This window comes from Neovison vison, chromosome 4 (genome assembly GCF_020171115.1).
Source record: "Neovison vison isolate M4711 chromosome 4, ASM_NN_V1, whole genome shotgun sequence".
In the NCBI taxonomy this organism is placed as follows: domain Eukaryota; kingdom Metazoa; phylum Chordata; class Mammalia; order Carnivora; family Mustelidae; genus Neogale; species Neogale vison.
In genome coordinates, this window is record NC_058094.1 from 135,705,433 (window position 1) to 135,733,389 (window position 27,957).

The following is a 27,957-nucleotide window of genomic DNA, read 5'->3' on the forward strand; positions in this document are numbered from 1 at the left end:
TTGAGGGGCTCCTGGGTGGCTCAGTGAGTTAAGCCTCTGCCTTTGGCTCACATCATGATCTCGGGGTCCTGGGATCGAGTCCCATGTGGTTTCGGGCTCCCTGCTCAGTAGGGAGCCTGCTTTTCCCTCTCCTTCTGCCTCTCAAATAAATAAATCTCTCTTAAAAAAAAAAAATTAGCCACATTGATTCAAAAGTGTGGAGAAGTCACCTAGGACAAACAGAAGCCAGGGATGTCCCAAGACCCAAGCATTCCTGGGATGGGGGTGGGGCTGGGATACCCCAGAAGTGGGTGCTGCCACTCACCTGGGACAGGAGAGGACACCTGGGGTTCTCCCACCGGGTACCCTCAGCCTTTCAGTCAGGACCACTCTGTGACCGACTCCAGAAGGATGCTAAGGAATGCGGAGGCTGTTGCTGACCTTGCAGGAAAGTCTGAGCTCAACGCACCGGCGAGGACATGCAGAGCAAGGGGTCTCAGAGCCAGGACGTGTCCTTCCCATCCGCAGGGACTTGGACCCAGCCCCATCTCGCCAGCAGTGTGGAAACAGAGAGGGCATCATCACCGTGTGATGACGCAGGCACAGAATATTCCAGAAAGTCATATGCATAAGGTCATCTGACAACCATGAGGTTTCAAAACTCTGAAAATTTTCTCCAGAACTATTTTAAATATTCAGAGGAACGTCCTTAAACAAAACCCGCCCGAAGCTGATGTGGTCAAAAACAGCCCAAGGAAGCTTTTAGAAAAATCTGTTCTGCTAATGCAGGATTCTTCGCCTCTGAAATGCAACCCAGTTCCCACATCCTTGTGTCAAGTATGCAGGAAGATATGCAAAAAGGGATTTTTTTTTTTTTAAGATTTATTTATTTGACAGAGATCACAAGTAGGTAGAGAGGAAGACAGAGAGGAAGGGAAGCAGGCTCCCCACTGAGCAGAGAGCCCAATGTGGGGCTCGAACCCAGGATCCTGGGATCATGATCTGAGCCGAAGGCAGAGCTTTAACCCACTGAGCCACCCAGGCGCCCCACAAAAGGAGATTTCAACGGTGATTTCTTTTTAAGTTTATGTATTTAAGTAACATCTATGCCCAATGCAGGGCTCAAACTCGGGACCCGCAGCTCTCCCATGTCCCCGGCTCTCAGGACTGAGCCAGCCCGGTGCTCGACGGTGACGGTCTGTGGCCACGACGACCTGCACCTTCCGAGCCTCAGGGGCCCTGGGCGGCGGCCAGGCGCTTCTTGATGAAGTGGCTCACCAGGCGCTGCGGCCGCTCCTGGTACTCGACCAGCACCTCGTGGGGGCTGCTGACCTGGTCGCCCTCCAGGCGGTCGAGCAGAGTGACACACACCACGGCCACTGCAGAAGCAAACCCCGCGTCATGGCCAAGCGGCGGCTTCCTCACCCCATTCCCCAGGGCAGACGCGGTGTCCACCCGCTCGGCCGTCCCGCACGTCTGCCCAGCTGTCCCCCACCCCCCGCCCCCGATCCCTCCCAGCCGCCACCTCCTAAAGCAGCTCGCGAGCAAGGCCCTCGAAAGCCCGGCATCCGGGAATTCTGGAAGGCTGCGCTGGACGCTGCAGGGGAGCCTGGGAACGTGGGGGCGGACTAACCCCAAGTCAGAAACCTCAGGCGCTCTGAGAGCAGGTTCACGGCCACGTCCCTGATGGGAGCCCAGGTGGGTCTTTCTCTTGCCTCAAGGAAAGCCGGTGCTGCCGGAGGGCTGGGGGCGGTGGCTGAGGGGGGAGGGCGCTGGGAAGAGGACCTGGACGGGGGCCTGGGGACTGCGCCGTGCACAAGGGACCCCGGTGACCGCACGCTGGCCCACCTGGGATGTTACACGCGCCACATATGGCGGCCACGACCGAGGACTCCATCTCGATGTTGCAGACGCCCGCCGCCTGGGCCTCCTTCAAGTACTTCTGCTTGTCCTCCTCCGTGTAGGAGCAGAGAGCGCCGTCCAGACGGCCTTGCCCTGAAGACACGTGGAGATGCGCCAACGCTGAACCGGGTGTGCTCACCACTGGCACGTAGTATGCACCTACTATATGCCAAGATGGTGCTACCCACTTCGGACCCCTCCCGGCCCTGCACACTCCTACACAGCGCCCTCTAGGCACCGCGGAAACGTGGAAGAGACGGGAGCCCCGGGCAGGACGGAGACCACCCCCACCCCCATCACCTTCATAGAAATCTGAGGTGCACATGGTGTTCCCCAGGACCGTGGGGAACGTGAGCAGTTCCAAAGCGCACTGCATGAGCTCCTGCGCCACCTTCTCGTCCAGACGCGTCCTCTGAACCACGGGCTTCCCCAGCACCATCTGCTCGAACACCGGCTTGAAGGAGGGGTCCACCGCCTGCTGGGTGATGACCACGGAGCCAGGCTTCAGACCTGAAGAGAGAAGCAGTGTTGTGGGCACACAGGGCAGACGGGGAGGGCACGGCAGAGCGCGCAGAAAGGAAAATGACCCGTTTACACCCCACAACGCGGGACACCTAGTCAGGTTGTAAAAGGAAACCGCTCGGGATGCACATTCTATATCAAATTCTTGTTTTCTGATGATGGAAGTCACGCGTGAGGGCTGTGGAGAATACGGAAGAGAAAAGGGCGAGAACGAGACTGCTGGGGGCCCCCGTCCCCGTTACATGTTCCGAGTCCTCCAGTCCTTGCTGATTGTAACTGGCACGCCACCACTCAGCTGACCGCCGTGCCCTCACCTGGTCCCCGCTTAGTGTTTTTTCATTATTTAAGATTTCAAATAACTACAGAGGTAGAATAGTCCAAGGAAACCCCGTCCAGGGGCACCTGCGTGGCTCCGTGGTTAAGTGATTGCCTTGGGTTCAGGTCCTGATCCCAGGGTCCTGGGATTGAATCCCATGTCAGGCTCCCTGCTCAGCAGGAAATCTGCTTCTCCCCCTCTCTCTGTCCCTCACCCTCTTGCTCCTGTTCTTTTTCTCTGCCAAGTAAATAAATAAATTTTTTTTTCAAAAAAAGGAACCCCTGTGCACCCCAAACCCAGCTCCAGCACCTCCTGACTCCCAGACCATCCCCTCTCTCTCTGATTCCGACCATGCTAGGGTTCCGCTTCCCAAGTTTGCCAGGCAAATGCCCCTCCTGGGGCATTTTCTCATTTGTAGGGACATCGATCTACTCCTAGTCTTTGATCCTGTGATACTGTTGTGTGGGATGTGACCGTGAGGCTTTCTGGATACTTACCTGAATGGGAAGTTGGGTTTCTTCAACACGGAGGAAGGAGGGAGGAGGAAGCTGGGGGATCATTCTGGAGCCCCCATGTCAGCTGTTTCCATGAAATGTTATAAAGCATGTTGTGCTCCCTGAGTATTTATCTGGACTTTCTCTCCTGTGCTGTTCTGATCCCTGTTCTGCTCAGTGTTCTGCTCCCACCCTGGGGCTGACCCTGCAAAGCACTCGGCTGCTGGCCCTCCTTCCCTCATAAGCCCAGGGAGTTCTCGCCCCTTCTGCTGTCTGCATCGCCCTCAAGCTGGGGCGTGCGAGCCCCTCCAAGAGGGGACGGGTGACAGGGAGGCTACTGCAGGCTCCTCTCTCGGGCAGCTCCAACCCCAGGGCGGGAATGTCAAAGTCAGAGAGCCCGCAGCTTACTTAAAGCAAACGTGCCCCACATCCCATCCTCTGTAACTCTCTCTGTGGCTTTCAGAGACAAACAAAGCATGCTCAGAGATCAGCCGGGGGACCCTTTAGGCAACTGAAGGACACTTAACTTTGTGTTCCATCTCTCTCTGTGATTTTCCTGTTGGTTTTCTCCTACGGTGGTTCGAATCCTTGCAGGAATAGGGAAGCGCAGAGGACAGGAGAAAGGCAGAGAAGCGGTTAGAAGGGAGGGAGGCAGGCAGACAAGGAGGCTCCGAGCACATCACCCCAGGAGGACGAGGCCCTGCAAGGTGGGCCCAGCAACTTTCCGTGACCTGTTTCTGGGGAGGGTTGGGAGAAGCGGCTGGGCGAAAATAACAGAACAAGTTTCTTTCCTGCTTCCTGATCATGCGCCGAGTCCCTAAGCCCGCCCTGCAGGGGGTCTCCCACAGGAGGGTTTTGGGTCCTTGTGTGTGGGATGCTGGCCCCAGGAGGCCCTCGGCACACTTACCGATGCCGCCAGATGTGCCAATGCGGATGACGGTGACGTTGGAGCAGCGGGCATGGTACAGCAGCTTGATGAGCTCATGCAGCATGACAGAGGTAGACGGGATGCCGATACCGTGCTGGAACCGGGGAGAGACGCCACGTTACATCAGGGTAGGGGCACCTCTCGGCCCGTCCAACTGGCAGTCAGAGAAGACGGACTTGCAAATGTGACTTTGGGACATGCCAAAGCCTGCACATAGGTCACACGGTGGTGATGCAGGTCGCCGCCTGGTAAGGCTCAGTGGGGAAGCAACAGCCTGCTCCCGTCACCTGGAACCAAACACCATCTCTGCACCCTGGAGTGCTCTGGATGGCTGCTCGCTGTGCCCACTCTGACAGAGGACACAGACGTTGAGGGGACCCAGCCCATGGGTGCAGAGGGCAGGCGGGGGTGTTGGCCAAGCCTGAGGCCCGAGCCCCGCGCCAGGTCAGATACTCACGCTGACAGACAGCACGGGGCCCACTTTGAACATGGCATAGCGGTCCGTCCCCTTGCAGATGTTGGGATATTCTGCACCTGGGTGGTCGAGGCCCAGCTCCTTGGCCATGTATTTGGCAAAGGCCTCCATCCGGGTAGGGCTTCCCCCAATACACACGAACTGCAGCCAGAAAACAGAGCCCCATTAGTCTGCGCACGGTGCACGTCTTCGAAGCAGGACTCCCTCCAACAGGGGCCCCGGACTAACATCAATGTCACCTAGATGTTGCTGGAAAGGAAGGTCCCTGGCCCTAGGCCAGAGCTACCATGTCTGGGGGGAGCCCCGTGGTGGGTGCTTCTGTGAGTGACTCAGATGCTGGTGATTTCAATGTTCATCCAGTCTTAGAGGTACTGACTGGCTCATGGGATCACGGCTCCATGCACGACCCCCTGTGGAATCCGTCCCACACAATCCAGGAAAACCAGACCCATGCATGCCCAGTCCCTGTCCATCCTGTGCACAGCTCAGTCGGCATCCTGGAGGAAGCCTAGATCTGGAATAAAATGACGCGGGCTCCTCACTGTGCGATCCGGACCCTACAGTCCCTCTGCAAAATGGGCTTCTAACCAACACCTCCCCAGCCGTCCAAGAGCCAGACGGCTATGGCATAGAAACAGCCAGGAGCCCGGTGGGGGCTGGGGAATTGGGAGCTCTCACATGGGTGGTTGGCTCTCAGAGACAGAAAACCTTTCTTATGCAAAGCACTACGTACAAAAACTTATTTTTCATTGTGTTTTGCCCACAGGGGAAAGGTATATAAGCCAGTTTCAAGGAGTTTGATGATGAAAGAATGATTCATCTCTAAACATGACAAACAATGTTTCAATAGCCTAGAAAAAATTATAGGTTAAATTCTAATGCATGGAAATCATATAAATTAAGACCACAATCACAGCCAAGGAAACCATCAACATAATGACAAAGCTACTGAGTGGGAGACGATGTCTGCATATGACATGTGCGAGTCACTATCCAAAACGTACAACAGACCTACACAACTCAACAGCAAAATAAACCAAATAATCTGATTTTTAGAAATGACCTGAAGAGACATTTCTCCAAAGAAGACATTCCAATGGGAACAGGCACATGAAAAGATGCTCCACATGACTTGGAATTGGGGAACTACAAATCACATCACAGTTAGATGCCACCTCACACCCGTCAGAATGGCCAAAATCAACAACAGATGAAACAGCAGGTGTTGGCGAGGATGGGGAGAAAGGGGAGCCCGTATACTGTTGCTGGGAATGCACACTAGTGTAGCCGTTCTGGAAAACACTATGGAGGATCCTGAAAAAATTAAAACTAGAAATACCATATGATCTAGTAATTCTACTACTGGGCATTTACCCAAGGAAAATGAAAACACTAAACAAGAAGTTATATGCAGGGGTGCCTGGGTGGTTCAGTCTTTAAGCAGAATCTGCCTTCCACTCCAGTCCTGATCTCAGGGTCCTGGGATTTAGTCCTGCTCTCACTCTCTCCCTCCCCCCACCAAACCGGTGGTTGCCCGAGGGGAAAGGGTAGGTGGAAAAGTGAAAGATAAGGGGATTAAGAGACTAAACTTTCAGTTGCAAAAGAAGATAAAAGTACAATGTAGGGAGGGTACTCAACAGGACGGCGATAACATTGTTTGGTCACAGATGATCACATTATCCTAGTAAGCACTGAGCACACAACTGCTGAATGGCTATATTATGGGCCTGAAACTCATATTGGACTGTATATTAATGCTTCAATTCGCAGAATACTACTAGCATAAGTCAGCAGATCAAATCCTTCTTATAAAAGAAGAACACATGGGGAGTTGTCTCATGGTTTGAAATGAACACGGCCGCTGCTGGGACAGACCCCAAGGAGCAGCAAGGAATTTCTGAGCCACCTTGTTTTGATTTTGAATCTAAACATGAATCCATCTGTACCCGCAGGGATCAGACATTTCAAACGTCCTGGGCCAGGATAAACCAGCCCCGAGGAACTCAGGACTCTGGGGAAGGGGCAGGGGAAGGACTAGAAGGATAAGTGTGCACAGCAAATCACAAGAAGACACATGTAATTACTCATTATCCCTTGCTCCTCTACAGAATGTTCTGTGTCCCCTTTTCCCTCTTCTCTCAGTGGAGCATTAGGAAATGTATTGTGTGTGGTTTCCATTATACACTGAACTTGTAAGAGATTACTTAGGGACCAATATGCAGAATTTCTACGTATTCTTTCACTCATTAGTTTACATATTTTAAAAGTAACAATTTGCAAAAATCTGGTGAAGATAAAACTTTTTTTTTTTTAAGATTTTATTTTTACGTTATCTCCACACCCAACCTGGGGCTTGAACTCATGACCCCGAGATCAAGAGTCGCAAGCCAGCCAAGGGACCCCTTGGTGAAGGTATAACTTGATGATCCAGTCCTCTGTCACCGAGTCCACCCATGTCATCCACGAGGAGGCTGACCTTAAGGCAAACCCCAAGATCAAAGCCTTGCTTTTTACCTTCACATCTCCGAACATCGTGGGGAAGTCGTGTGTGCTGGTGCTGAGACTGAAATGGTAGAGGACGTCCTCTTTCATTGCTGCTATATTTGGGTTGGTGGGCTGTACGCGGTGGTCACTATACAAAACAGGAAGGTGAAAGGTCGATGGAGCACAGGCGCCCAGCGGCTGCCGTAACAGAAGTGCCCTGTGCCAGCGAGACGCATGTAGCATGTAGTGGGGTGAGCTGGGCTGCCGTGAACCACAAATGCTCTCCCTTCCCTGTCTCCATTCTGCCCCCTCCTCCTCCCCCATATCCCTTCTCTCACACCCCGGGCCCCTGCTTGGAGGCTCATCAGAAAGAGCTCAAAAGAGCACAGGAAAGTACAAAGATCAAGACGTTAAATCACCCCAGAGAAAGAGTACAGCCAGTTGCTACTCAACCCCAGTTCATTCAACACATGACCCTGGCTTTATTTTGAAAATAATACATTCACATAGGAAATACGGATGGAAAAAGAAGTGCCTCTAGTTTTCCCTTCCAGAGATAACCTTTCCTATCTGTACACCTTGTATTTAATTTTTCTTGCCTTATTGCATTAGCCAGTGCTTCTGAGTGATGTCTAGTGGAGCACCTACTTTGGAAAGGAAATGCGAAATGAGATAAGACATCTTTCCACTTTGATTATCTTTTCAGTCGTTTTCACTTTCCACTTGAAAAGGTGTGTGACTCCTGTTATTATTTCTACTGGACAGCACACTGCTGGCCTAGAACAGGGGTCAGCAAACTTTTTTTTATAAAATGCCAGATAGTAAATACTTTTAGTTTTGCAGGTCACAAGGGGTCTTGTCATGATTCAACCCAGCTGTTGTCACATGAGAGCAAGTGAGGTCGTGTTCCAATAAAACTTTATTTGCACAAGCAGGTGTACTGGTCTACACTGTATACCCAGCTTGCCAACGTTACACACACCTCCTCTGACATCTACACCTGCCTGACTCCCATGGGCAGCAGTGCTCCCCCAAACCCTGGCCCGCCGGGCCCCAGGGGTGCAGAGACACGCATAGATCCCTGAGTCAGGGTACTCTGGACCTTCTCGTTCTTCTTTCTGAGCCTGACTTTCTGTCCAGAACCCACGGATCTGTTCCCTCCTCGATCTAACTCTGTACAAAAAGAAAGAAAAGATACAAGAGAAGCAGCTTGCAGCTGCCTGTGACTTGAAAGCAAGGACACGGCAGGCCTCCTCGGCATGACGTTCCTGTGACTCAGGCCCCCAGGGCAGCCTTTGCAGGGGGGACTGGGGGGAGTGTTCAGCAGGTGTGTCTAATATTTCAAAATCTAACTGGAAACACATATTCCCCAACCAAACAGGTGCTCTGGATAGCCATAATACCAATTTCCTTCCCTTTCTTTCTTTCTTTCTTTCTTTCTTTCTTTTTTTATTTCTTTTTAATTTTTGCCACAGGGGTGACAACAGGGGTGATTTCCCTGGAAAGCAAGTCATCTGTAAACTGCTGGCAAGTCAGTCACGAGTCCCCACCCACTCAGAGTACCAGCCCTGCCCCAGACCCTCAAGACCGGGTCTGCTCCGAGGTGCTGGAGATGTGGCAGGGAAAACAGCAGTAAGCTGTAGTCAGAGCAGTATACATGCCACCCAAGTGAGCACCGGTGACATCTGCAAGCTAGGGGGCTGGGGAAGGACAGGATCTGGCTTGCTCACCAGCAGCCCGGAGTCGGTATGGGGTTTGGGGTTTGGGGTCTGGGTGGCTCTCAGCCTCTTCATCGACTCCCATACTCCCCACAGCTGCAAGGAAAGCTCTGACCTCACACCTTATGTTGTAAGATCCTCTAGTGACCGTATTACTGACATGGGTGGGTCCTACACCCTTTCCGGATGTCGTGAGCACAGCGGGGACTGAGCGCGGGCTGACGGGCAGGAGTCAGAGCTGACAAAACAGGACGTGATTGCGACAACTCTGCATGTATTTCAACATATTTCAACTTCTTTTCGCTCTCTGATTCCGGGTAGAGAAGGGGAAGGAAACAGGCTCAAACTGATGAACAGCACTGGTTTTCAAACACAGTAACTGAGCACGTAGCCCAAGGAACCAGAACAGCTTTCAGTGGACTTCTGGAAAGGTTCTAAAGTAACACATCAAAGACCTTATTTGGAAACCTGGTTCTCTATTCTACATACAGTTTCCAGTGACTTTAGCTTGCTTGATGCTGTCACTGTATTCATTTCACAAATACTCCTGGAACACCTACTTCGGAAAGGAAATGAGAAACGAGTGACAATTGGCACAGGATGGCGACAGGAGCTCCGGGACTGGAAGAGAGGAGGGCGGGAGTCTGGGGCAGGGAGGGAGGCAGGGACCCACAGTAGGCCCTGCGCTGGGCACAAGGAGGACAGAGCGGTACCCAGGTGGCAGGAGGTGCTGGCCTCGCCACAGACACAATGTTACTAATTCCGGGCCAGCGAGTACTTCTGCACTGAAAGGTCACAAGCAGCCAGAAGCTGGGAGGTGGCACCATCCCCACCCTAGAGGCTCACTTTCAAGATCAGTATCTTTCCAAAAAGAAAAAAGGAGGGGTGCCTGGGGGCTCAGTCGGTTGAGTGTCTGACTCTTGGTTTCTGCTCTGGTCATGATCTCAGGGTTGGGCGGCTGAGCCCTGTGTTAGGCTCCACGTTCAGCAGGGAGTCAGCCCAAGATTCATTCTCTCTCTGCCCCTCCCCCCACTCTTTCTCTCTCTAAAATTAAATAAAACCTTGAAAAACTTAGACTTTTTCACAAGAGTCTGCACCCCTGAGCTATCCTTTGAGCTCCCAACACCACACCTGCCTCTCAGCCGGGGGGATGGCAAGAAGCCAGGGGTTGGTGATGGCAGCGGTGAGGGAGGGCAGGGCAGGAGGAGTGCAGCTGATTCCCGTCCATGCCCTTGATGCTTCACGCTCCCTTCTCAGCCTCATTTCAACCCCACCCCTCTACCAGCATCCGAGGGGCCTGGAAAGGGGACAGGGAAGTTTGGGTTGCAGTGACTTGGAACGGTTAAAACTCCCCATTGTCCGGTCCACAAGGCAGCCCAAAACATGAGAATGGCCATCCCAGCCTCCAGGGAGGGATGGAGAAGGATAGGGGTCCGTGCGGGATCTCCACCACGTGAGAGTCCAGGGAGGCCCGAGGAGGACATGGGGAATGCCTAAACATCCTTCCCCAAGAGACGACCCAGGAGCCCAGCTCCAGGGTTCCGTGAGGGCCACATACAACCCCGGGGTTGTCGAGGAGGAAGCCAACAGGGCCAGCCAATCCCCTGCAGCACAGGTGGGGGGCATGAGGGGTGGGGAATGAGGGAACCAAAATTCCACTAGATTCAAAGCCCATGTAGGAATCAGAACGAAGGCAGGAATTCTCCCATGGCCCACCTCGCACAAATACCACAGATACACCTGTGAGCTGGGCCACAGCATCCTGGGGCAGAGTTCTGGAAAACCGTGAAGAAAGAATTTAAGATTCAGAACCCCGACAGAGCTGGGAGACAGTAGGGCTGCGTTGCACAAGAGAGTCCTGTCTGGTAGAGACCTCACAGCGTCGGGGCCTCAGGACCTCTCCTGCTGGGCCCCAGTCGCCATCTGGAGAATCAAGTATGTTCCTGTATGGTTCCCCCTGGGAAAATGTGTGTCACCAAGTAATCGAAATAACCCCCAAAATGCGACCTGGTCCACTGCCGGCTAGAGCCTCACCTGTGATTGTCGGCTTTCTTTGTCTGGGACCCCGAGGAAGCCATTGTCTCAACGGAGGCAGGAGCCTAGGAGAAAACAACACGGAGTACTATTTCAGAATACACCCAGGCACATACAAAATCTCACCAGTTTCTTTGGCAAAACTACTGGAACGGGGCAGCGTTGAACTGAAAGTAGGAATGCATCTTCAGGATCCGGAGAAACTTTTCCTTTTATTTGTTCAAGATTTTATTTATATATGTAAGAGAGAGAGCGTGCGCAGTGGAGAGAGGCAGAAGGACAAGCAGGCTCCCTGCTTGTCATCAGGGAGCCTGACGTGGGACTCGATCCCAGGACTCGGATGGTGACCTGAGCCCAAGGCAGACGCTTCACTGACTGAGCCCCCCTGGTGCCCCGCAGGTGGTCACTGACCATTTTTAGCAAATTCTGAAACCCAGAGAAAATGAGAAGCCGCAACGCTTCCAACCCTCAGCTTACTCTGATGGGCTTCAGTCCCTAACAGCCTCCCAACGGACCCCTTTTCCTCCTTACAAATCATGCCTCTCCTTGGTTTCCATGGCCGCTGTGTCCTGAATTAGAATTTGCTTTCATTCCCGATAAAGCCATCAGCTTCTGGTAAAGTATGTGGCCGTGGCTCTTTCTAGGGTTAATGTGACTTGGTGATCAGAGGTGGGAGCTGGAGGAGACTTGGGGGCTGGTGAGCAGACCCTGAGCCATGGGGCTGCTAGGCCCACTGCTTTCTCACCCACGCTGGGGTTGGGGACGAGTGTTCTCCTGCATTTGGAGTCCCATGCTTTGTGCTCAAGCCCTTCAGGCTCTGTTCCGGATTTACCAAGGCCTTGGCATTTTCCTTTCTTTTCTTTTTTTATTTTGTTTTGTTTTTTTAAGCAGGTCTGAGAACATTCATTTGGCCTTCAGTCTGGATTCTGACGGTGTCTGATGGAAGCACATTGACCTTGGGTCTGAGTTCTGTTTGGGATTGGGCCACCCTTCCTGAAACGGTGCGGCTGTTGCTTCTGGAACCAGGCTGTTCCTGAAAAGCCTCAAAGAAATGGGATCCCAGTCATCAAAATGCTTTGAGGAGGCTCCCCCTTCCCCCCACCACTGGAACTGCGGCCAGCATTAGGTTTAGAAATGATGGTCCCTCAGCACACAGGTTTATTAAAAATCAGACTGACTTAACCAGTAGTAATTCAACTCCCAATGGCCACCATGGGGAACTTCCCATCTCCCCAAATTTAATTTTCTCAAAGCTGAATTGGACAACTACGGTCCTAAAATTGACAAGATGAAACGAGATTCCTTCTACAATTGGTACTTTGAAGCTTCCAAGTGCTATCAGAATCTAGAATTGCCTCTCTCTAAAATACAGTTTGTAAACTAAATGAGGCAAACAAACAATTAAAAAGGGGAAAAGGGGGACGCCTGGGTAGCTGGGTTAGTTGAGGGACTGACTCTTGATTTCGGCTCAGGTCATGATCTCAGGGTCGTGAGATCGAGCCCCAAAGTCGGGCTCTGCACTCAGCCTGGAATCTGCTTGTTTCTCTGTTCCTGCCCCCCGACCCTCTCTCTCTCTCTCTCAAATAAATCTTAAAATATAAAAAAAAAATAAAAATAAAAAGGAGAAAGGGGGGTCTTCTGAGACCTCTTCCCTCCCCCATTTCTCTGTCCACAGAGGCAAGGCCGCCATCTTGCCCTCAGGCCCTGGAGCCTTCTGCCCTACCTTCACCCCTAGCCTTGGCATCCTTCTGTCAAACCCTCTTTTCCTCTGACGCTCCCTCTGCTCCCTCCTCTCCTGAACCTATCAAAACCCCCGTTCCTTCGAAGCTATGTCTTCTGGGGATGTACACATACCCCCCACTTTTCTAAGTTCCCTGACTAAGGCTGAACCTCTCTGAGGTAAAGAGGTTCCCTGAAGTGCCCAAGGCGCCCCATGGGTTGGCTGAAAATTTTAACAGCAACTCAGCCTGACCCACCGGGTTTCTGGGCTTGGTAGCACGTGGTCCACCGGCTTCTGGCTGAGGGCCAGCCCAAGCCTTGGATGAAACCAGCCCAATGGGAACATCCTGAGTGGGATTTGAGACAAACAGACCCCGAGTCTTGGTGAGACGCTGGACATCGTCCCCGAGCCCTCACAATGGCTTGGCGCAGCCCTCAGGCTTGCACACAGATGCCCGATGGATCTGTTCCCGAAGTTACGACCAACTCCAAACTGACTTTAACGAAAATTCCGGTCTTCCTTTTAACTCTGTGTTCATGAGTGGGCTGATGTGGGATCTTTTACTTTTCATTAAAAGGCCCAGGATAGATGGGAAACAGATAGATAGATTCCATGACCCTGGCAAGCCAGCTTGCTCACACCCTAGCTGAGTCACCTGCAGGAAAGGCCACAAAATGCCCAATGTTCACGTCCATCCGGTGAAGGCCCCTGGCAAAAAGCCTGGTTTCTGCTGTCACTTGCCCGGGACGGGGACAACGGAGGAAGGACTCTTTAAGATTTAAGCTCTTCGAACTCCGATTCGTCCCCAGGGCTGGGGCTCTTTGAGGAACTCAGGGAAACCACTCTCTAGATTCGGAATGCATCTCCCTCCTTAGTGACTCAGGACCTACATGCTCAATGCCCAGCCCCACCCCGGCAGAGCAGCCCCTCAGAGGGACAAATGCTTCAAATGGTGGGGGTCTCCCACCGACCTCAGCAGGTTCCTGCCTCTGAACCCACTCCCTCAGAGGGGTACCCGCTCTTTTCTCCTCAGCCCCTCCGCCCCTACTCCCTGGGCTGGGATTCCTTACAAAAGTATCGTGCCAGAATTCCTTTCTCGCTGAAGGGGAAGATAATTCTAGAATCTAACAGCAGCGATCAAAGTAGCCAACCAGGGGATTAGATGACGCTCTGATGTCTTTTATCTGCTCTGCCTCTGGCGGGACCATCGTGGAGTCTGGGAACACCCATCATTTATTTCTACTGGATCAACTAACACCCTCTTTCTGGGCAAAACCCTCAGCTGATATTGGTAAAATTCACAGCACAGCTCCCAAGATTCAGCTAGATCACTCAAAACCTCTCCCTAGAATTATCAATGCCCTAAAAATACAGAAGCCCTTCAGGGCCTCAAGCCCGTAACAGAGAATTTCGAGGCTCAGGGCCTCACGATCCCCTGTACCATTCCCTGTCACACCCCCGCTTTACCTGGGAGGAAACCCAATGGCCAGGGACGGACCTTTGTCCGGGTCCCTGAGCAGGACCCCTTAGGCCCCTGCTGTTCCTAACCCCTACGTGCTGCTGGCACCCACTCCCACTGCAAACAAAGTCTCCACGGTAACTGGCCTGGGGGATGCTTGGTGAGAACTCCGGTCGGTAAGGATAGCCCGTGTCTTTCTGCCTTCACTTGGGGAGAACAGCAGGACACCCCGGCAGTCATGCCCTAGGGTGACCCCGAGGGTCCTTCAAAGGCTGACTTGGAGACACAAAGTTTTCGACAGGCTGGATTTGGTTACAATGTGTAGAGGATTTGCTCTTCTGCTCCCTTCCCAGATGTCTTCACAGGGAGGTGGTATCCCCTGTCAAACTTCTAGCCTGAAAGGGACCTACGGTCTCCAAAGAAAAGTTGCGGTTTCCACCAAGCAGGCTCAGTATTTATGGTACCTGGTCTCCGAAAGATGACTTGATGGGGACCCAGGCAGACTCGAAGGCTTCCTGAATTTCCCAAAACCGAAAACCAAGCGCCAATCAGGAGGCTTCCCAGGGCTGGCTGGCTATTTTCCACACTGGATTCCACACTTGTCCCTCATGGCTCAGTCTGCATAATCTTTACTAAAAAAGGACAGACTTGACCCTATTATTTGGAAAGAGGCAGACGACATGGTCTTTGAGACTTTAAAGAACGTCTAACCAAATGCTCTGCCCTCAGACATCCTATTTATCAACAGCCTTTTTCCCTCCAGGAAGGGGGTACCTTTGGAGCGCTCACCTCCAAAAACACAGGGACCACCATGGCACCAAAGCCAAAAATTAGGCCCTGTGGCTGGGGGCCATACCCCTGGCCTCAGGGCCATTCCTGCTACTGCCCTCTTAATTAAGGCCACTGCAGAAATCATCACCCTACCTGTACCCCACACAGAAGCCCTGATAAATTCTCCTGACATTCAAGCCTTTTTAGCCAGGGGACTCCTGGGGGGCTCAGTAGGTTAAGCGTCTGCCTTTGGCTCAGGTCATGATCCAAGGCCCTGGGATGGAGCCCCGCGTCAGGCTCCCTGCTCAGTGGGGAGTCTGCTTCTCCCTCTCCCTCTCCTCCTCACTCATGCTATTACTATCTCATCTCTCTTTCTCTCTCTCAAATAAATAAAATCTTTTATCTATTTTTTTTTAAAAGACTTTTCAGCCAGTCACCTCACCTCCTACGACACCCTCCTGGTAACCGCTCCTCTTACAACAATAACTCCTTCTGGTCCCGGGAGCCTCATCTTTCTCCCCTCCTTCCAGGATAACCGCCCCCACCCCCGGACAGCTTCACGTGGACAGATCACCTGGAGACTCCTAATAACCATTTCCAGGGACCTGCTCTAACCAGTGCAGACTTTTCACGGTTTCCTGGTGGTTTCTTATTTAAAGGAGGAGATACCGTGCTGGGTTTGCTGTTGCAAATCCCTGGGAGTCCGCTGAGGCAGGACCTTTAACTCTGGCTTCTCCCGCCCAAATGGTGACTCGTACGCCCTTCCCTGAGCTGTGTTTTAGTCATGGGCAAAACCACAAATACTCATGCTGACAGTCACTACGCCTTTTGGGAAGGAAGCTCTGGACTTGGGAATGGGGCAACAGGGTTTCTTACCTTCATTGGGGATAAGATTAAAAATGACTTTGGGCGCCATGTTTTTGCTGAGGCTCGAGCTATTGCTAAGGTTTTGGGGCATTCAAGAGTCAACTCCCTGGAGGCCCAAGGATACTACCCCATTGATATTTCCACCCAAATGCTGCCCAGAAGGAGTCCAACAGCCAGACCTCTGTCATATTCCAAAGTCATTTTCCAAATGACAATTAGGAAAAATAGACCAGAGATCCTCAACAATTGGCCCCAGAAACGTTAAATCAGTATTGGAAATCTATTAACTGTTGGTTTGATAAAACAGAATTGGGGTTTAGACCAAGTAACAAGCAGGACTTACCAGAAATTTTAAATTCCCAGTACTTACAACCGTATACATTAAACCATTGGTTTACTGTGAAAAGGACAGCGTTCATAAACCAATATTGATGGGGACCCTGTTTATCCCACTTCTCTAAAATACAATCCCGGGAAACATACCCGTCCTGCCTAATGGACCACATGAGGTTTGGCCAACGGACTGCACCCAGATCCCTCCATGTCACGGATACAAACCTGTTTCAGTCATGGTTTGTACGTCTCCCTACCGGATCGAAGACTTGCCTTGTGGACAGGCCAACACCTCTTCTGTGGCTACGACGCTGTTTGGACAGATGAGCCTACACTGTGCCCGGGGCAGACCATCTTACCAGTCAGGTGCTTCAGCAAGTCTGGCTGGTTTTACGACACTTCCGCTGTGCACACCACCCTCAAACCTCAGAGGCGCTCCAACGCACTAAGGGCGTTATGGAGACTCAAGTGGCAAGTCGCGCAGAGACCCTGCAAACACATCGGTCAAAGGCACAGTCCTTACTCGTTCTGCATCTCAGATCTGCCTGCTTGGGAACCCCCGGACTCTCTCTCTGAGATGGTCCTGGGAAGCCCAACGCTCGAGATCCACCGAAGACCCAGCAGGACAAGGCAGATGGGAGCTGACATGGACATGACCTTGCCTGTGACGCTGCTCTACTGCCCCAGCCTGAGAAAGAGAAGCTTTCCTCATCCCCTGACCCTGTTCTCCCTGAAATGCATGCTTGTCCTCTGTCCTCAGGGGCAGGCCCTTGGTTTCACAACAGCTCGCTTGCCCAGGGTACTAGTTCTCTTTTGCTCCCTAATACACCCCCACCTGTTACTGGTAAAGTAACTGTCAGTTTTACCTTCTTTTTTTTTTTTTTTAGATTTATTCATTAATTTATCTGAAGAGGAGGAGAGGCAGAAGGAGGAGTCAAGCAGACTCCCCGCTGAGCGTGGAGTCCCACGCGGGGCTCGATCTCAGGACCCTAAGATCATGACCAAGCTGAAGCCAAGAGTCGGAGGGTTGGGAGAGCAGACACCCCCCTCCAGTGGGAATCCGCCTAGTGCTTCAGATGTTTGACTCCTCAAAAACGTGACTACTACTAACAGCGTGTCGCGGACTGAAACCTTCCAGGAAACAGAAGCGCGTGGTGAGCACATTATTTTGTATGTTATATGTATTTTATTTTATTTTTTTAAAAGATTTTATTTATTTATTTGACAGAGAGAGATCACAAGCAAACAGAGAGGCAGACAGAGAGAGAGGAGGAGATGACAGAGAGAGATCACAAGCAAACAGAGAGGCAGACAGAGAGAGAGGAGGAAGCAGGCTCCCCATTGAGCAGAGAGCCCTATGCGGGACTCAATCCCAGGACCGTGAGACCATGACCTGAGCTGAAGGCAGAGGCTTAACCCACTGAGCCACCCAGGCACCCTGTTATATATATTTTATACCATACTCTTACGACACAGCTGGAGAAAAGAAAATGTTAAAGTATCATAAGCAAGAGAAAATACATCGATAGCACTTTGTGTATTTATCAAAAGAAATCCACATGTGAGCAGATCTGCCCAGCTCAGATCCTGGCTGTTCCAGGGTCAACAGCTCTGGGTCCTCATCCCCTCTCCCACCTGGAGCTCCTAACACCTTTGGCATTTCCTAGGAGTTGAGAGCAGGAAGATGTCTCTTGTTAATGATGGGATAGTGGGAAACTGCCTAAGGATGGGGGCTGGTTGCCAGGGAAACTGAAGATCCCGTGGTTGGAGGTTGGCAGTTTCAGCCCCACACCCCCACCTCTGGGGTGGGCTGCAGATTGAATCAATCCCTAATGACCAATGACTCATCAAACACACCCATGTAACAAAACCCCCATGAAAACCCAAAAGGACAGGGTCTGGAGATCTCCCGGGTTGGTGAGCAGCTGGAGATGAGGGGACCGTGGGCCCTGGGGGGGCATGGGAGCCCCGCGCCCCCTCCCCAGACCCCGTCAAGGCAGCTCTTCTGTCCCTTTGATAACAAACCAATGATGCAGGGAGTAAACCGTGTCCCTGAGTTCTATGAGCCACTCCAGCCACTTTATCAAGACAGGGAGGAGCCGTGGGAACGTCTGGTCTGTGGCTGGTCACTCAGAACCCAGGGGACAGCCGGGATGTGGGGCTGGCGTGGGGAGGGTGATGCAGGGTGGACCTGTGGGTCTGACTGTGCCTCCGGGCAGATGGTGTCCAACGTGAGCTGCACTGGGACATTGCAGAATTAGCAGTAGGAAACCCAGATGTGTGTCCAAAGTGTCATGGGTGATCAGAATCTTGGGTCCTGATTCCAGGCAAGCAAGCACAGCACTGATCACACAAATCCACACAGACAGCCAGGCTTCTGTCCAAGTCTGGCTTCCAGGAAGAGCAACCGTCAGCAGGGCCCTGAAGGGACTGGCCCTGGGCTGCCCGCTGGGGCCCACCCCTCCTGCATCCCTCTCCGCGGGCTCTCACGTCTCCACAGAGAGCTGAGGGGGACTTGGGGTGTCACAGTAGCATCAGCAGGGCCACAGCTGGCCGGCAAGCAGCGCGCCCCAGTGAGAGCAGTATTGCTCACAGAAGCCCCTTCCTCCTAAACAACGAGCACCCTCCAGGAGGCTAATTTTTCTTCTGCAGGGCACCGGGAGCGAAAGAGGAAGAGTTAGACCAAGTTAGACCGTGCCTTCCCAGGGGGCAGCAGACAGAATCCAAAAAAGGAAACGAAGCTTCAGAGAAAGCATCCTGTCTGGCATGGGGAGAAAGTGCCGCAGCCCACGCGTGCTTGCTCTTCTTGTCTCTAAAGCAGAGGAAATATCTCCCTGCCCAGTCCCTGCCCTGCACAGCCCCCGGGCTCAGCGCTTCCTGAGTCTGCCTGGCCCGCTTCCCTTGGCATCCCTTCTAGGCTGTGAGCCTCCCCAAAACTGACCCCGTCCTGCACTCGGTAAAAGATTGAACCAGCTTGGGACTGAGAAAACCCCAGACTTCAGCAATGTTATGAACAGAAAGATCCCTGCTAATGCACAGATAATGCCTGCATGGCCAGTCCGGGCTTAAGGACCAAAGATGCATTTCCCTCTCCAAGGGGCACATTCTACCAGTGCCCCCCACCACCCCCACCCACACAAAGGTCGAAGCCAGGAGGAGGTAAAGGAGGTGCCTCACTTTTCGGGACGAGCAGGGGTGGAAACCCGGAGCCCATCGGCCCTTGTGGGTAGCTGCCCACTCACCTAGCGTCTTCCAGCGGCCACGGGTGAACCGGCAGTGGTGAAGCAGGTGTTGGCTCTTGGAAAAGCAGCCCCTGGTGATGAGAAGCAAAGAGGTAATAATGTATTTCCAAACAGGTTTCCCGCTTGGCAATAAATGAGCAAAGTTACACTGTGCTCTTCCAACCTTCAGAGGATTCAGGAACTCGGCTCGTCAGCCCTGAAGTCCTGTTTGCCCCGCTGGGGTTTAGTGTAGAAAAAGAGGAGGAGCCCCCGTTTGCAGGGTCCACTGCCCCCAGCATCCTCCAAGGCCCACTTAGCTCCCCCTCACAACTTAGATCACAGACAAAAGGTGTTGGGCCAGAGGAGGGAGCTTCTGTGGGAGGGCTGGGTGCTCAGTGAGGAAATGGGTGGTGGGGGCTTCCAAACACCCCTCCAGGGCAATCTAACCAAGAGAGATCATGGGTAGGATTTAGGGCAGATTTCTGAGGAAGGCTGTTTCAATGGTTCAGCTGATTTAAAATTATCACACACCCCAGACATTTCCCCTTGCACAGATGATACAAATAATGCCTTCCCTAACAATATGTGCTTGGTAGAAAACGTTGGTAGAAACATTGGTAGAAAACGGGACTTCCAGTCTGGGCATCTTAGAATGAACCCTGGTGCCCATTCCACTTCCTGTTTCCCGCACAGCCCAGAGATGCCAACTTGGCAAAACGCGGTCCCTGAGTTAGTCCGCTGCCGCACTCTCCATCCGTGAAAGGCTCGGGTGACCTGCTCCCTCCTCATCCCCCACCAACAAGGCTGCTAGTGCAAAGCAAGGTGCATGGACAGACGTGCTTACACTACACGGTGCTTTTAGCTCACTGGGGGGAAGCTTCATGCATTTACCAACATCCCTAGAAAAGGCATTAACTTTCCCTAAGATGCCAGAAAGGGCTAAGCTTGGCCTGACACTGACCTGAGTCAGTGACTGACCCAGTCATTGACCTTGGGGAAAGGTCAAAGGCCAAGTGCTCAGGCAGTATGTCCCAAGGTAGGGGCAGGGGGGTGACTCTGAAAGGTAAGAGCTGGGGAATGACAGAGATTTGAGCTCCTGAAATCCCTTATCTGCCTCAGGTAGAGCCTCCTGAAAGAACACAATTGTTAAGAATTAGCTCCCAGAGAGCAACCATAATCTCTTCTCTGAGAAAAACCTGAACAGACACTGTCACTATCCTATCTATTTTCCTGAGAAAAAATTATTCTTTCCAAAGTGTTTTGTTTCCCTAGGTTGCTTTTCTGCGCTCCCCCAGAAGCCATTTGTTCTCTCAGAAGTGTCCCTCTGCACCCCCACGCCCTATTCAGATGGTAAAGAAGCCCCTACATTCTAACCACCTCCCCAAGCCACATTTTTGTTAACTCCCTTTGTAGACATAAATAAAAATCCATCTTTTCTCCTGCTACTCTGTCTTTTGTCATTTTAATTTGCAGCTCCCAAGAATTTCATCTAAGAGGATAGAAGTTTTTCTCCTCAACACATGATTCCAGGACAGCTGGAGAGACACAGAGCCTGAGCAGAGATGTACTAAGAACAGAAAAGTGGGGTACATTCTGGATCCCAAAGATGAAATCTGAAGGACTGACTAGGAAGTGGTACTGGGATGAGGCTGGCAGGGATGCCTGTGTCTAGCCGATATGACACTGTCACCCATTAGGCATGGGGCTAAGGCAGGCTGTTTCACTCGCGACACCATGGTTTAGCACAAGGCAGTTGTGGGAGTCACCCCATGGGGGAAATAAAGCTTGACATGTCTTCAAGAAGCGAGTTTGAAAAGTTAGAGATAAAGCTCGCTGGGGAGAAACAGGGTGGGTGGGAATTCAGGGTCAAAGGCAAATCGCCAGGACCAACAATTGAGGGGAGCCAAGGACATGAGAGGGCCAGCAAGGGAGCAAGAGGGAGACCGGGCAATATCCTGTCAGTGCAGAAGGACACACTGACCCAAAGCTGTTTCAAAAGTCTAATCTTTGAGCATCATCGGCCCTGGATGAGGGCTGTCCCGGGTGTCCCTCTGTCCTGAGGGAGGGAGCTTCCGTGGAGAGCAGACAGCTCTTCCACAGCCCAGCCTGAGTGACATGGGACCGGCACCCCAAGAGGGTACCAGTCCAGAGGCCAGTAGAGGCAGCCCTGCTTCCAACACTGCCCCAGGGTCCTCCACTTTCTCCCCCAGGGAAGGATGCATCCACGTCCCAAGAACAGTCTCCTCCTACCTCCCCAGGACCCCATGTGCTTCTCTACACAATGGGAAGGTGTCCCTACAACCTGCCATGGGGGTGCAGCCGCTCAGAGAAATCCAGACTTGGGTCTGGCTCTCAGGCTCCCTGGGGAAGAGCCTCAGCTGTGAGCCTCTGGGGTTCCCCATCCAACTGCTGCCCCATACAGCTTGTAAAAATACAAACCCCGTAGCTGATGTTGGTTTCCTTGGGGTTGTTTTAAGTTGTAACCCATAAAACTAAAAATCAGATAGTTTACACTCAGTGTAAAAAACACTCAGTGTATATAAATGTTTATAAAACATTTTTAAGAAGATTTTATTTATTTGAGAGAGAAAGAGAGCAAGGAGCAGGAGGAGAAGCACACTCCCCCTTGACCAGGGAGCTGGGGACCTCGACATGGGTTCGATCCCAGCATGCTGGGACCCTGACCTGAGCCCAAGGCAGATGCTTAACCGACTAAGCCACCCAGGCGCCCCTCTAAAACGTTTTTGAATGAACACAGTTCAAAAGCAAATGAGTATGTCTGTCTGTATATATGGGAGTGAGAGAGGGAGGGAAACAGTCAATGTTTATCTTTACAGAGTAGGAAAAGCTGAAAGTTTCACTTCCAGTTTTATATTTGTGCTTATATATATAAATATATATTTCTTATATATATTTATATATCTTATATATAAGATTTATATATATCATATATATAAAATATATATATCTTATATATAAATCTGTTATATCTTTTTATTAAGTTTTATTTATTTAAGTAATCTCTACACCCAGTTCGGGGCTCACACACAGGGCCGATCAAGAGTCACACTCTTGGGGCGTCTGGGCGACTCATTCATTAAGTGTCTGCCTTCAGCTCAGGTCATGATGCCAGTGGAATAGAGACCCACATCAGGCTCCCTGCTTGGCGAGGAGCCTGCTTCTCCCTCTCCCTCTACTTGTGTTCCTTCTCTCGCTGTGTTTCTCTCTGGCAAATAAATAAATAAAATCTTTAAAAAAAAAAAAAAGTCACACTGTTCATGGACAGAGCCAGCCGGACACCCCTAGTTTCATTTTCTTAACAATGAGTTTGTATTAATTTTATGATCACCAAAGAAAACAAAGTCCTCTTGGACAAAAGCCCAGGTAAAAAGCTAATTTATTATTATTTATAACTAAAACATTATGCAGTGCCCAGAGGTGTGGAAAGCCCTGGAGCTAAGAATGTGACTTGTGGGATCATGAAGTTTATGTGGAAAGAGCTAGAAACCTGGCCTCCAAAAACGGGAGGAAAAGGGCAGATTGGCTGAGCCTAGCTGAGCAGGGCTGGGCAGGGTAGAGGAGGAGTGGGAGTGCTAGGAGGGGGAGGATCTGGCAATCTGAAGACTGCTTCCCTCAGTGGCCTTCCAAGCAGCCCAGCTCTCCAGATTTTTGCATTTCTAGGTCACTCCCCATTGAAGAGGGCAGCCGGGTGAGGGGTTCAGGGTGCAGGGTGCGGGTGCCAGGCTGAGCTCTGGCCTGGATGCCCGTTCCAAGCCAGCCAGGGAGACTGCTGCCAGAGACCTGAGTCATCAGGCAGGTCACCCGGCCAAGCCCTGCCCTGGAAGGGAGACAGATCTATGGACAGCCTGTGAGGCTGCGCAATGTCTCTCCAATGGGCGCTCCCAGGCCACTGGACAGTTTATCAGAGATACAAACTGTGAAAGGACACACTCCCCGTGCCAGTTCCATCTCTACCCTGTCATTTTTGACTGTGGTTTCTCTTCGCACCTGCCGGACAGATGGATGACAGTGTCATACTCTAACATTTGTTCAGCGCTGGTCCAATGTGTGCTCCCATCCACTGGTGCTCCCCAGGTTTGGGAAAGAAAGAAAAGAAAGAGGAAAGGAAGGGAGGGAGAGAGGGAGGGGAGAGGAAGGAGAGACAAAGAGGGAACGGGAAAGGGAAAAGGAAGGGAAGAGAGGAGGGGAAGGGAGGGGAGGGGAGAGGAGAAGAGAGGAGAGGGAAGAAAAGTAAAAGAAAAGAAGTCCAAAATGAACTCACTTGCCCCAGGGCAGCAAACCAAGACCTAATATCAGTTAAATTGAAACCAAATGGGAGACCAGCCTCAAAAAAAAAAAAAAAAAAATCCAAGCAGAAGAAAGGGTTAGTCATACAAAGTTTTCTTTTGCAAGACTAGCTTGACCCCAACCACTTCTTCCTTAAGCCTCTGGAAATCGAGAGGGAAAGTGAGTTTCCCCAGAGATGGCTGATGATGACTAGTCCCCGGTGATGTAAACGGGACCAATTCCCTACCGGTTAAGAAGATGCTAACTTTGCAGTGACGCCCCGTGAAGAATAGCAGCTGACTCCCAGCTGCGCTAGAACCCGACCTACCTTTAAGTCCCGGGGGTCCCTGCTCCTTTGAGCGCCCCCATTTGCAGACTGTCTCCTCCTGGCGCACAGGATAAACTTACTAATTGCTACTCTGGTCAATCAGCGGCTTTACGCTGTTCTTTCCGAACTTTTGACAGTTTTAACCCATCCGCCTCTCAGAAATGTGACCTTTAACCAGTCCACCTGCGATCACCTGGTCACAACAGTGACAGACTCCTGCCCCTCCCCCAGAGGAAGATGACCTTGCCTAACAACCCTTTCTTTTCACAGGAACTTTCATCTGGTCTGATCAGGTCCCTCTGCCCACACCCTCAGGCCCCCAACTTCTCCCCTTGCTGCCAGTAAAAGTCTTCCCTTCCCAGCTCCCCGCAGCTCCGTTCTGCTTGCTGGACGGGACACGGCTGCACTGGTGAGTGACCAAATAAAGCCAATGGGCTCCTCAAACCTACCCCAAAATTTTAAAAAAATTTTTAAAGAGCAAAAATCATCCTCCAAATAGTAACTTTACTTTCCACCCCCCAAAGAAAAGGGGGCAGTTCTAGGTGTTCTCTGGTTTGGGCTGCGGAGAAGCCAGTGCCCACTCTGTCCACCACCACCAGAGGCTACACCGGCTGCGCTCTGCGCCGGCTGGGGGTCCGGGAGCCGGACGGCTGTGGTGGGGTCAGGAAGCGCATCTTTCTCGGCCCCGCGCAGCACACCGTGAGCGCTCTCCCTGAATCCCAAATGCACCCCCATCCCTCTCCCAGAACATTCTCCCCACGCACCCTCTGAGCGCCCTGCTCCCGGCGCATCCTTCCCCCAGCCCTCTCCAAGTATGCCGCTCCTCGAATCTGCTCTTCACCAAACCCGCACCCAGCTCCACAAGCGCCCAGCTCATACGTCCTGCGCACCCTCTCCCTGTACTCCTTTCCCCGCGCGCGCTGCTCCCGGGTCACCTTCCCCGAACGGCCACGCCTTATACTCCCCTCCCTGCACTTTCCCCCCACCCTCCCCGCACCCTGCTAGTCCTTCCTGCGCTCCGTTCGTCCTCCTTGCGCGCCCTGCTCATCCTCCCCGCGCGCGGTGCTCTGGTGGCACCCTCTGCGCATGCCTTCGCGGTATATTCCCCTTGTCGCATCTTCTCCCTACCTCTCCCCGCACCCTGTTCATCCTCCCCACACCCCTGCTCGAACTCCCCGCGCACCCTGCTACCTGCACGTCCTTCCCAGCCAAAGACTGAGTCACCTCCCCAGCAGGTGACACGAAAGCATGGTTCCCGAAAGCGGAACCCCAAGCCCGGCGTGGACCACTCACCTGCGCGAGGTACCGGCAAGGTCAATTTCGGATCTGGGTCTGCGCTCTGAGTCCGGATCACCGGCCCGCTGCTGTCCCCTCCCTGCCCGGTTCCGGGAAGGCTGACCCCAACTCCGCCCAAAGTTCCTTCCTCATGTGGCGGGTGGGGTGGTGCGTCAGCGGAGACATCCCTGTTACTCATTAAGCCGCTCCACCACGCAGAAAACCTCTTGTTAGCCTTAATACAGTAAACAGCCGAGGTTATCCAGCAGCGGATGGGCTTATCCTGGAAAGCGCAGGCAAACTGCCATCGTGGCAAGCCAAGTCTGCGCACCATAGGCAAACTGCGGCGCGAACAGAGTAGAGAGTACCCTCTCCCGGAGGAAGGGGGGAGTCGGGAGGAGCTTTGAACCAACTTTCTTTGGAGGAAAAATGAGGCGGAGGTGGTCTCTCATTGGCCGCAGGTGATGGTGGAGGTGGCCTCTCATTGGCTGCAGGTGAGGGAGACCTAGACGGAGGTGGCCTCCCATTGGATGCCGGCTGGTGCCAAGTAGCCCCCCCCCCACCGCTGGACTAGAGGGGGATGCAGCAGGTGGTTTTGAGGGACTGCAGTGGCAGCACCCCCAGCTCCAGAGCCACTGGAAAGAAAAAACAGGTGGAACCAGCCCTGGGCCGGGTGGGGAGCGGGGGTGTCAGGGAAAGGGGGCTGGGCCATGTCTGCTGCGGTCCCTTGATCTCTCCAGCCCCTTCTCTGGGGCTTTTTTTCTGGGACCCTCTGGATACCGGGAGCTCGCTAGTAACGAGAAAGCCAGGAGCTGCTGGCGAAGGGAGGGAAATGACTCAGTCAGTCAGTCGCCGGCTGAGACTGCAGGGCCTGGCAGCAGGCCAATACTGCAGGCGAACCCGCGCCACCGGGCAGGTGCCTGGGACAGGCACGCAGCACCCCACCCGGGAGCTTGGCACCTGAGCACCTCCCGAGATGTGCCCACCCCGGGACCCATGACCTCGTGCACTCAGGACTTTGTCTTCCATTTCTAAGAGGCAGCCCATGAACTGGCAAATCGAATACCAAAGACATGTTTGTCAAGCTGACCCCTCAGGAATGGGAGAGACTGGAAAGGCCACTGTGGCCGTTTCTAAACCACACCTGAAAGCCCCGCCCACCAGCCGGCCACCTCCAGGTGGAGATGCCAAGGACACACAGGCCCTCACCCCCGCAGGGCCAGCCCCAAGGGCCTGGGACATCTGCGGACAAGTGCTCTGAGTGGCCTCACACACAAGCAAGTGACGCCACGAGAACCACTGGAGAATAATGACCACTCCTGCCTGGCTTACTGGCACGGAGGACTAAGTTCGCTCTATTCAAACCCTCCCAGAAGGAGCTGAGACTGGTGTGGAGCTGTTAACCGAGGCTCTTCCAGGCTTGGCCCCACACCCCACGGCTAGGGACCAGCCACTTCTCCCTTTCCATCTCAGCTACTCTCCTGCATTCAGGCAGCGGGCAGAAACTTCAAAGATCAGAGAACGGTGGTTTCCAGACAGCCAGCAGGCCGTGAAACTGTGCCGTGGGTCACAGCCGTTGTTTAGGTTGTCGATGAGGAGCAATGGAGAAGGAAAAGCATCTGCAGTCTCTCACGCTGGGAAGGGACCTTCTCGGCAGGAAAGCCAGGACGTCTGGGAATTGTCCAGTCTGGGGCCCCAGAGGCAGATATAACCGCGTGCTCACACTGTTGCCTGCCCCTCTGCTGTCACACAGCTCTGCAGGGTCTCAGTGTTCCACACACCCTCCCACCTGACTGTTTTGCTCTGAGCGGTTACCTCACGTAGGAATTCTCCCCCAGTCCATCCAGGAATCCCGAAATTTCCTTTATTAACTGGTGCTCAGCCCATAGAGACCTTTGCCTCCTGGAAAATCACTCTACTGTTGGGGCCATGACGCCTGCCAGCCCCTGGCTTTCTGTAAGTCACTGGAGCCCACCTGAGCTCGATCTAGGTCTATCAGTTGGGAATGATGCCCCCAACAAATTTCTGTTGTGTATTAGTCTCTTAGGCTGTGACGTTTTTGCTATAGCAGCTCGAATGACTAAGATAAAGCTGTAAGGAGTAAAACAGAAGGATGTCTTGTGCCCTTTACCCCGTTTCCCCCAATGCGAACATTTTGCAGAACTAGAGTAGCAGAAGTTGGAGGGGGCCTGGGAGAGGAGCCCTCCTTTACCAAAAGAACCCCCATGGTGCCCTATCCACGCGCCTACCTCTCATCCCCTAAACCCTAGCATCCACTCATTGGTCCTCAATTTCTAAAATGTGTCATTAAAATACACACACACACACACACACACACACAGAGTCTCTTACCTTTCCAAACTGGCTTTTTCTATTCAGCAGAATTCCCTGGACATTCGTCCACATAGATATAGTTTTGATTGTAGATATATATATATATAGAGAGAGAGAGAGAGAGAGAGAGAGAGAGAATCCGGAGTCGGTTCTGTGAAGACCAGTGAAAGGAAACGTCATTCTGCATGGAGTGGGACGCCCAGCAGGGGGCGCTCTCACACCCCACGGCTGGTTATCATCACCCACCCAGTGGGAGGAGAGGCACTGGCACTAGCACGGATGCTACTTTAGCTACTGGTTTGCTGCCCCAGTAGGAAGCAGGATTCCGCCTCCTTCAAGTTTTGGTAAGTGCATCCCAAGTTTATTCTGGGAGAGATGTTAAAATACCCGAGAACTTGGGGTGCCTGGGTGACTCAGTCTGTTCAGTATTGACTCCTGGTTTCCACTCCAGTCAGGATCTCAGGGTCATGGGATCGAGCCCCGTGTTGGGCTCTGCACTCAGTGGGGAGT

The 27,957-nt window shown here is 52.5% G+C and overlaps 1 protein-coding gene across 6 annotated transcripts; it reads right to left on the minus strand.

Annotated features, from left to right (window-relative positions):
* Window positions 1–1,051: 1,051 nt before the first annotated feature.
* Window positions 1,052–25,276, minus strand: UPP1 (uridine phosphorylase 1). 6 transcript variants are annotated; one of them, XM_044245701.1, is made up of 10 exons: window positions 25,132–25,276; window positions 19,245–19,315; window positions 16,362–16,491; window positions 10,853–10,917; window positions 7,131–7,248; window positions 4,599–4,757; window positions 4,121–4,235; window positions 2,182–2,391; window positions 1,828–1,974; window positions 1,052–1,358 (listed from the first exon to the last, which is right to left on the minus strand). In XM_044245701.1, the coding sequence occupies exons 4-10, from the start codon at window positions 10,894–10,896 to the stop codon at window positions 1,210–1,212; spliced, it is 942 nt and encodes a 313-aa protein (XP_044101636.1). In that variant the 5' UTR covers window positions 10,897–10,917; window positions 16,362–16,491; window positions 19,245–19,315; window positions 25,132–25,276; the 3' UTR covers window positions 1,052–1,209. The 6 variants fall into 6 exon arrangements, with proteins under 6 accessions (XP_044101636.1, XP_044101637.1, XP_044101638.1 ...); XM_044245702.1 differs by lacking the exon at window positions 16,362–16,491; XM_044245703.1 differs by lacking the exons at window positions 16,362–16,491; window positions 19,245–19,315; window positions 25,132–25,276 and adding an exon at window positions 16,228–16,326.
* Window positions 25,277–27,957: the final 2,681 nt, after the last annotated feature.

Coding starts and splice junctions, on each gene's coding strand:
- UPP1 (XM_044245702.1), bottom strand. CDS start 10,896: ATGGCTTCCTCGGGGTCCCAGACAAAGAAAGCCGACAATCACAG. Junction 4,758..7,130: donor CGATGTTCGGAGATGTGAAG/GTAAAAAGCAAG, acceptor TTCTGGCTGCAG/TTCGTGTGTATTGGGGGAAG. Junction 4,236..4,598: donor GCCCCGTGCTGTCTGTCAGC/GTGAGTATCTGA, acceptor CCCCGGTTCCAG/CACGGTATCGGCATCCCGTC.